Genomic DNA, 10,000 nt, shown 5'->3' on the forward strand with positions numbered 1-10,000 from the left:
ATCCAGAGGTCATGGCGCATGACGACCGCATGGCCATCCTGGAAGACGACGAGGAGGAGCTAAAAAGGAATGAAGCTATTTCTGATGATTTTAACCGCCTCCATTTGGAGGTCCACAAAGGTGACCCCACCTCTCTATCTCTACCTGAACCCAGTGACCCTCACCCAGAAAAACCAACTGTTCCCTTCTCTGAACACCAACGAAGGTGCTGTGAGAGCATTTTCCTTCGGATCAACCGATACCTTCTGGTCTCCAAAGTGTTCTACTTTTTCTTCTATGCTGCCTATGGCTCACTGCACCCTTTGCTAGCTGTGTTTTATAAGCAATTGGGGATGAATCCTTTCCAGTCCGGTTTGTTGGTGGGGATTCGCTACTTTATTGAATTCTGCAGCGCCCCCTTTTGGGGTGTTGTGGCTGACCGGTACAGGAAGGGCAAAGCAGTGTTGCTGTTCTCCGTTTTCTGCTGGTTGGTGTTTAACTGTGGGATTGGGTTCGTGAAACCAGCTGCAATGAGCTGCAGGCTGGAGAACCAGATCACAAGTACGACTTTGGCTACAACTGTGGCTACCACTAATGGAACTTTAACACCCATGGTTTCCACCAATGGGAGTTTTGACTTAAATATGACGTTCACCAATTGGACTGTAGCTCCAACTACAGCATCCACTATTGGGACTGTAGCTCCAACTACAGCATCCACTATTGGGACTGTAGCTCCAACTACAGCATCCACTATTGGGACTGTAGCTCCAACTACAACATCCACTAATGGGACTGTAGCGCCAACTACAGCCTCCAGCAATGGGAATTTAGGTCCATCTGTAGCTTCCCCCAGTGGGACCGGAGCAGCCATTATACCTAATCCATCAGATAATAACACTAGGCAGCGCAGAGACCTAATTGGACATTTCTCTAGTTTAACTTTGCTGCCGTCCAATAAGGAGTCAGTGTTAAGGTCTCAGCACAGATTTCAACGAGACACTAACGTTAGCATTAGCGTGGCTTCAGGTGTCCAGTCCACTATTGCAGGACCTGAACAGAATTTTACCACACACCCTCAGTCCACAACCTCTAGTAACATGAGCTCCACCTCCACACCTCCAAACCCCAGCACCAGCACACCACCACCCAAATATACGATTGAATATAACCCCGACCAAGTGCAGGCCATCTTCCTCCTCATCCTGTCGGTCGTCATCATCGGAGAGTTCTTCAGTGCGCCTGCAGTCACCATCGTAGACACGGTGTGTGACATAACCATATGACAGAGTGCATTATGTGTGTTCTGTACTATACAGGATGCATCATCTATACAGTAACCTATTGCATGTCTATTATGTGTACAAATATGCTAACTGATTTGCTTTAACTCACATTTCCTTATATAATTGTACTGTTTCATCTGAGCTAGTTCATCTGATCAGCAATTTTCTTGGTGATATTTTTCCCCAGGTGACCTTGCAGTACCTAGGTACACACCGTGACCGTTATGGGCTTCAGAGGATGTGGGGCTCTCTGGGTTGGGGGTTGGCCATGCTCTTTGTGGGCATCTGGATCGACCACACCAAAGTCTTCTACCAGGTCGATGGCGATGCCGGCTGCACTCTGCCCAACTACAAGATCGCGTTCATCGTCTTTGGCGTGCTCATGGCAGCAGCGCTAATTATTGCCACACAGTTCCAGTTTGCGGTGCGGCATTCAGAGGGACAGACAGGGAGTGGGACGGCGCAGGATTCCTCTGGTGGGCTGGATGGTTCCATGCCCCCTGACGCTCAGGAGTTTCGCTACATGGAGCTGTTGCAGCTTCTTTGTAGCGTGCGCTACAGCACCGTGCTGTTTGTCGCATGGTTCATGGGCTTCGGCTATGGCTTCGTCTTCACCTTCCTTTTCTGGCACCTGCAGGACCTGAACGGCACGCCCACGCTGTTTGGAGTGTGTTCCATCCTGAGCCATGTGTCCGAGCTTGCCGCCTACTTCTCCAGCCACAAACTGATCGAGCTGGTGGGTCATATAAGGTCAGTATGAGATCAGATGGACATGTGGCGTAATAAAGACACAGTGCAGTTCAGATCATCGTGGTGTCAGTTGCTTAATATTGCTTAATTTTCAATGACTTTTCATTATGTAATTCTTATTCCTGTTTTTTTTTCTTTCTGTCTGTCTTGCCTTCCTGTCTCTTTGCTCCTCTATCACTATATCTTGCCTTTCTGTCTTTCTCTCCGTCTCTCTCTCTCTCTCTCTCTCTCTCTCTCTCTCTCTCTCTCTCTCTCTCTCTCTCTCTCTCTCTTCCCTGTCTGTCTTTCTGTCTCTCTGCATGTGCATCAGTCTGCCCTCAGTCTTCTTGTCTGTGTGTCTGGTTGTCTTTCTTATGCAGTGATAAAAATATTCATATGTGCTACACTGAGTATACACACACACACACACACAGACCCACAGTGTTTTATGCTGAATATTAACTCTTGGGTTTGTGTGTGTGTGTGTTGATCAGGGTGCTGTATATCGGCCTGGCGTGTAACACAGCTCGCTATCTGTACATCTCATACCTGAGCAATGCCTGGACTGTGCTGCCCATGGAGGTGCTGCAGGGTAAATCAGTATTATATAATCAGCTCATAAAGAAGGCGTGTGTGTGACAAACAGGAATATAAAGATCGAAAAGATCATTCATTCATCTTCTACCGCTTATCCGAACTACCTCGGGTCACGGGGAGCCTGTGCCTATCTCAGGCGTCATCGGGCATCAAGACAGGATACACCCTGGACGGAGTGCCAACCCATCACAGGGCACACACACACACTCGTTCACTCACGCAATCACACACTACGGACAATTTTCCAGAGATGCCAATCAACCTACCATGCATGTCTTTGGACCGGGGGAGGAAACCGGAGTACCCGGAGGAAACCCCCGAGGCACGGGGAGAACATGCAAACTCCACACACACAAGGTGGAGGCGGGAATCGAACCCCCAACCTTGGAGGTGTGAGGCGAACGTGCTAACCACTAAGACACCGTGACCCCCTCGAAAAGATCAACCTTTTTTTTATTGTTCTCTGTTTTCTATGGCTGCAATTTTATTCCTCTTCAGTGGTTGCAGTATGATTGCTCAGTTTGTAAATGTGACACTGATCTCAGGAAAACAAATGAAAAAAATCGCCCGAGTGACGTTAATGCTTAACGCTCTATCTGTGACACCGTGTAGTGCAAGAACTACAGACTTCCCAACTCATTAGAGAGGATTACACGACGGCTTGACGGCTAGAAACCTGCTGTGGATGTTTATACAATTACTCATGCAGTGTGTGCACAAACATTTAAGGAAGAACAACACCATAGTCTTAACAATCAGAAAATTATATATGTTAATGATTTACACAGAATATTGTTAGAAGATGATTCACTGCTTCATCTGTAATAGCATCCTTAAGGACAGTGTATTAAATGCACTTGTATAGGTAGACAATTTAAACACTAATTATCTGTGTGTGTGTTTATGCATGTTACTTCAGAGCAGGTCATTGAAGGTAAATTTCAAAGTCAGAAATGAGCGAATTTCACTGTGTGTGTTGTAGGCGTGACCCACGCTGCAGTGTGGGCGGCGTGTATCTCGTACCTCAGCGCCGCCGTGCCCCCCGCACTCCGCACATCGGCTCAGGGAATCCTACAGGGTCTCCACCTAGGACTGGGCAGGGGCTGTGGTGCCATGCTAGGGGGCTTTCTGGCCAACTCCTTTGGTATGAACATCTCTCTCTCTCTCTCTCTCTCTCTCACACACACACACACAGATATTCAGAAAAGAAACCTAATTACACAAAACTAATTTTAATTTCTAATACAGCCGGAGGGCCTGAAGGAGGAGTTTACTGTTAATTAACTTTATTTCAAAGTGAATGTGGGAGGTTTTTTCATGAGGCACTGAGGCAGAACTGCACACTGGATGTTTCTGCTGGTGTTCATAAGAGAAATGATTTTAGCATTAAAAGGTGTTTTTTGTTATTTATTTTAGTGTGTGTAGCATGTTTGTACATGTTCTGGACTGTGATTAGTCACGTGTCGATTAGTTTTCTATAACGGCAGCTCGGAGAGTAGTGCAGTTTTATACTAACGTGCTTGATGTATTATCTTATGGTTTCTATAGCAACAAAATAACTACGTCTTCCAACACTTTGTGGACTGAGGAGTTTTTGCTTGTATGGGGGGGGGGGACAAACTCTACAGACGTCTGAAAAAAATTCACAAACTGACGGAAGAATTTATAAATGTGTTTAAAATGATGAATCTCATTATTCGCAAACTTACCATGGGAGTGTGTGTGTGTGTGTGTGTGTGTGTGTGTGTGTGTGTGTGTGTGCAGGTCCTGCTGAGACATTCAGGGGGATTGGAATGGCCTCTCTCGTCATCCTTCTGCTGTTCGCCTTCATCCAGAGTGTCACTGAGAAGGACAAGGGTGAGTGAGACAGGGAGAGAGGGAGAGAGAATGAAATGGTCAGTGTGTGTATCAGAATGTCGTGTTCCCTGAATATCGGCTCTTCATGACATTCAATTCAATTCAAGTTTATTTGTATAGCGCTTTTTACAATGGACATTGTCTCAAAGCAGCTTTACAGAACATAAACATAGAACAGAAGGTAAACATAAGGAGAAATATAAAGAATTAATGTAATAAAAATTCAAAATTCAAAATATATATAGTTCACAGTGTGTGTGTACGTGTGTATGTATATGTGTTTATCCCCAATGAACAAGTCTGAGGTGACTCAGGCAGCAGTGGCAAGGAAAAACTCCCTTAGATGGTAAAGGAAGAAACCTTGAGAGGAACCAGACTCAAAGGGGAACCTCATCCTCATCTGGGTGACACTGGGGGTGTGATTATAAATATACAATCAGACAAATGTTGTATTGGTGTAAAAGATCACATGGAGTTCACATCTCCTCTTAGTATCACAGAGTCCAACTGGAGCTGGTAGATCTGTAGATGTTTTCTTCAGGATCCTCACAGAGTCACCCTCGTCTAAGCGGAAACCAAAACCTTCATCGCAGAAGACGATCGGAGCTGGTACAATGTCTGGGTGTCTCGGCATGGGTTGAAAAAGAGAAGAGCAGTGTAGAGGGATTAACATATCTGTTGTTCATAAAAATTTGCAAGTCTGATGTAATAGAGCACAATATTATGGGATGTATTATGTGTACGTCTGACTAAAGAGATGAGTTTTTAATCTACATTTAAACTGTGAAAGTGTGTCTGAGCCCCGAACACTATCAGGAAGACTATTCCAGAGTTTGGGAGCTAAATAAGAGAACGCTCTACCACCTTTAGTAGACTTAGATATTCTGGGAACTACCTGAAGTCCTTTAGTGATCTCAGAGAGCGTGAAGGATTGTAACGTGTTAGAAGACTAGTTAGATACATGGGAGCTAAACCATTAAGAGCCTTGTACGTAAGTAGCAGCAGTTTGTAATCAATTCTAAACTTAACAGGTAGCCAGTGTAGAGATGATAAAATTGGGGTTATATGGTCATACTTTCTTGTCCTAGTGAGAACTCTGGCAGCTGCATTTTGGACTAACTGTAGCCTATTTATTAAAGATGCAGGACAACCACCTAGTAATGCATTACAATAGTCCAGTCTAGAGGTCATGAAAGCATGAACTAGCTTCTCAGCATCAGATACAGACAGGATGTTTCTCAGCTTGGCAATATTTCTAAGGTGAAAGAAGGCTGTTTTTGTGGTTTGGGCGACATGATTTTCAAAGGACAAGTTACTGTCTAATAAACACCAGGTCTTTCACTGTCGAGCTACTAGTAACAGTACATCCCTCTAAATGGAAGTTAAATTGTGAGAGTTTCTGTGTACTGGTTTTTGGGCCTATAATTAGTATTTCTGTCTTATCAGAGTTTAACAACAGAAAGTTACAGTTCATCCAGTCTTTTATCTCTTTAAGGCATTGAGTTAATTTGGACAATTTAGTTATTTCATCTGGTTTTGATGAGATATATAACTGTGTGTCATCAGCATAGCAATGGAAACTAATCCCATGTCTTCTAATGATGTTCCATAATGGAAGCATGTATATCGAGAAGAGCAGAGGTCCTAGAACTGATCCTTGAGGGACCCCATAATTAACTGGTAGTAAACTGGAGGGTTCACCATCTAATTCTACAAAATGGTATCAATCCGACAGGTAGGATCTAAACCAACTTAAAGCTTGACCATGAATATCTGTGTAATTTTGTAAGTGATCTAGGAGAATGTTGTGATCTATAGTGTCGAATGCAGCACTAAGGTCAAGTAGAACTAATAGTGACATACAGTCTTGGTCCGAAGCTAAGAACAAGTCATTTGTGACTTTCACAAGTGCAGTTTCACAAGACATGTTTAGCTACTTACCTGTTTCCTGTAAATACTGAGAAAGGTTTCATGTGTAAACGTATAACATTTGCTCTAATGGGCTGTAAACTGTTGAGCGAGTGAGACAGAGGCTGACGTCAGTCTCAGCAAATATTGTTGTTTTTTTTTTTTATCTGATTATTCATAAATTGTTTAAGCTTTACAGCGTGATTAACAGCATGTGACTATGAATATGATGACTTTTTTCCTCAAGTATTTTTCTAACTAGCCGTCTGACTGCGTGTTAGTTAAATATCTCAATAACTAAGTAAGTAATAGATGAACATAATAAGCTCTTTGTGCCCAGCTCTTGTTGGTCTGAAACGGAGAGTGTGTCAGATTACAGCACATTGTGGGTCGTCTCAGTCCTCTAAGGGCTCGTTAACGAGCAGAGTCGATCCGATCTGATATCGAGTCAAACTGATCTCTTTCTTTACCCCACAGAGAACAAGATGCTGGCAGAGAACATCCCCATCCCCTCCAGCCCGGTCCCCATAGCAACCATAGACCTGATGCCAAACTCTGAGGTCGTGTCCCCGAGCAGCCACCAGGAGCCTAAACTTCCAGCCCGGAAAACACGACACCAGGAGGATCAGGAGGACGGCGCCAAACCCGCCTGGGCTCTCAGTGTGTCTCCGTGGGTCACCGTCGCATTCGCCATCGTCCAGATCAAAGAGCTGATTGTCATGAGGAAGACAAACACACACACTGAGGTCCAGCCTCTACAGGTAGTGCAAGGCATTATGGGTAACAACACCAGGGACGTTATTTAATGCGTTTATTCATGCGTGTTCTCGGGTTTGTCTTTCATGCCTTCCTCAGAAGGAGCGAGGTAAGTGTGTGACATGCATGCATAAGTTTTCACACCCCAAGATTAGATTCGATGACACAAATTTAAACAAAGCTCTCATAATATTGAAATGCTGGAACAAACAATATAGTCTGCAAAATTATTTACAGATAAAAAAACATAATAGATAGAACTGCAGGAGTATTCATATAAATTAGTTCCGGTACCATAAGTGATGTCATGAGTGAATGCAGATGAACTGTTTGTAACGCGTCACATGATCTCAGTATAATACAGAGAGGGTTTGTTATCTAAACAAACAGCATCATGACGACAGTCCTGCCTATAGGTGATTAACATTTACTGGGAATTAGTCAAAAAGCCAAACGAGCCAATATTCATTCTCCATTTACGATGCTACCACCACCAGGTTTCACATTGTGGACGACGGATCGTTTCACGAGGGAACGTTTTTGCTCAGAATAGATTTCATTTAGAATAAATTCCTTCTTGTTCTCTCTAGGACCAAGATAATAGTCCTCCAAACTCGCAGGATGAGAATTCCCCTCCTGAGTCTTGTGGGAGCGCAGCGCAGGCCAAAGGTTCTCCAAGCACGACACACACCCTGCCGGACAAGGCGTCGTCTCTGGAGGCCTCCACCTGAACAAAGCTCTCACACATACACTTGAACTCCACTCTGACTATGAAGGACTCTTTTCGACTGCATTTATTTTTAGTAAATTAATTTTTAGTGTTTATTGTGTTCAGAGCTGCACTATGAGCTCTAGGCATGTGTCGATAATCACTTACACAAAGGCTTCTTTTAAAGCCTTCGTTTTATCAGGATAACATCACATCGTACCGTGATAAAAGGACAAGCTGTGATGGAGGTACAGAAGTCAGTATGTTGGCATAATGTCTGGGCTCCTCTGTGTTTGTAAGTTATTTTTGTAGTTTAACGTCGTTTATAACTTAAAGAATTATGATCATTTTCATCAACACTGAAAACACCATCAGTGTTTTAATTTATTTATGTCCTGCTTTTTAATAGTTGTCCTGGTCCAGTGGTTAATAGGTTCCTGTCCAGGTTTGATTTGTTGTAATGTTTCTATCACACACACACACACACACACACCTGCTGCTGAGTTCTGTATTATGTTCATCAGATTAATCAGTAAATTATTAAACTTGTTCTAACTGTGTATCTGACAGCAGTGCAACTGCAAAGCAAAAGATGATATTAATTTGCTCGTTCTAATACGTCATCGTTTCTAATAGCAACAGCTCATTCACAGACATGTAAAGGACGAGTCTCCAAGCCGTATCTCTTAGGTTCTAAGTGGAGAAGCTGCAGTTTAGTCTGCAGAGAAGAGGAGAACCTGGTGAGGAACTCGTCTGACATTCCACAACATTACATTTTAATAAATATTAATATTATATACATATTTACATCATACACTGTTATTCATTATTATTAATTATTATTATTATATAAAACTGTGATCGATTTTTTTTTTAAGGTGTGGGGAAATTTAAAACTGATGAAACATCTACCATGTTGTACAGTGTTCTGTGTGTGATGTTCCTGTCCACACTGTAAACATCCTCTACACCGTCTATAGTGTATAACACACACAAGCCCATGGATATATATACACACCCTTAACATCTACAGGGCAGCGGTGGCTCATGCGGTTAAAGCTCTGGGTTGTTGATCAGAGGATCTGGGTTCAAGGTGCCACTGTTGGGCCCTAGACCGAGGCCCTCGACCCTCCAGGGCTTCTGTATCATATATTAAGCTGCCCCTGCACTCCGAGCCCAACCTCCTCAGCTCTAATGTATTATGTGGTGATAATAAAGGCTTTCCAAAGGAGAATCACTATAGAAACCTGTGGGCGTGGCCACATGTATTTGTTTTGTCTTTATTACCTTTAACGTCTCGACCACCAGCTGAAATTCTATATGTAGACAAAAGGTTTGTGAGATTCTCTGTGACTGTATAAAGGAGAGAGTTTGTGTGATCTGATCACTGCTCATGTGATGATGGACCTTCTAACCTGAAACATCTGATGTAAACATAACTCTGTTCCTCTTTACCTCCATCTCATACTGGAGGTAATAGTGATAATAAAATGTCTAATCTATATTACATTCATTTAGTGGGAGAATAAATATATATTAAAAAGCACGACATGTGATGATGGCTCTTTTTTACATGGCTGTGTCCTGAAACGCTCTCGTTTTATTCATTTACATTCAGATATTCAGACGTTAATATACAACACGTGTTTAAAGTTTATTTTAACGTGTTATCTGGAGTCTGATCTCCGTCTGATCTTTATGGAGCGGTCACGTGTCACCGGGCGGTTCTACTTTGTGTTTCCGCGTTATTAATGACTGACACCTGGTTCAGCCAATCAACGACGCGAACGGGCTGACGTAAGCCAATAGAAACACGTGAATCCACCCGTGAGGATCATCGTAGTGCGGCGAGCTGAGACGGAGAAAGCCGAGCAGGATTAATCCGATATTAGATCAGATATTAGATTTAATATCAGGAGAGAAAACCGTGACTGTCATGTTTCCGTTCAGGTGCTCGGTAGCTTTGAGGGATCTGATCAAACCGAACCGGACCCGTCCGATCTTGCGCGGTACCGCAGGAAATCAGACTGCACGAGCCGCGCGCGCTCCTGCACGAGGATGCCGCCGTTATCTGTGCACGAGCTCCGGTCAACCGACAGACGGCAAAGATGCAGCAAACGAGAAGTGAGTAACATACAGTGCGTTGTTTTACACGCAGTTTTACACGCAGTTCGCACGT

General features: G+C 43.5%; 2 protein-coding genes across 5 annotated transcripts in view; both read left to right on the forward strand.

The window, feature by feature from the left end:
* Window positions 1-9,367, forward strand: part of mfsd6a (major facilitator superfamily domain containing 6a) — a 12,780-nt gene extending 3,413 nt beyond the window's left edge. The window contains exons 2-8 of the mRNA XM_060859184.1: window positions 1-1,244; window positions 1,453-2,015; window positions 2,489-2,586; window positions 3,574-3,735; window positions 4,356-4,448; window positions 6,834-7,117; window positions 7,703-9,367. The exon at window positions 1-1,244 is cut by the window's left edge and continues 9 nt beyond it. Of these exons, the coding sequence (XP_060715167.1) occupies window positions 12-1,244; window positions 1,453-2,015; window positions 2,489-2,586; window positions 3,574-3,735; window positions 4,356-4,448; window positions 6,834-7,117; window positions 7,703-7,843 (2,574 nt within the window). The 5' untranslated portion in view covers window positions 1-11 and the 3' untranslated portion in view covers window positions 7,844-9,367. The remainder of the gene's footprint in view (window positions 1,245-1,452; window positions 2,016-2,488; window positions 2,587-3,573; window positions 3,736-4,355; window positions 4,449-6,833; window positions 7,118-7,702) is intronic.
* Window positions 9,368-9,641: 274 nt separating this feature from the next.
* The window catches only part of glsa (glutaminase a), a 15,642-nt gene continuing 15,283 nt past the window's right edge, over window positions 9,642-10,000 (forward strand). For all 4 annotated transcript variants that reach the window (XM_060859538.1, XM_060859539.1, XM_060859540.1 and 1 more), the window contains exon 1: window positions 9,642-9,945. In XM_060859538.1, the coding sequence (XP_060715521.1) occupies window positions 9,758-9,945 (188 nt within the window). In that variant the 5' untranslated portion in view covers window positions 9,642-9,757. The remainder of the gene's footprint in view (window positions 9,946-10,000) is intronic.

Source organism: Tachysurus vachellii, chromosome 23 (assembly GCF_030014155.1).
Source record: "Tachysurus vachellii isolate PV-2020 chromosome 23, HZAU_Pvac_v1, whole genome shotgun sequence".
Lineage (NCBI taxonomy): Eukaryota > Metazoa > Chordata > Actinopteri > Siluriformes > Bagridae > Tachysurus > Tachysurus vachellii.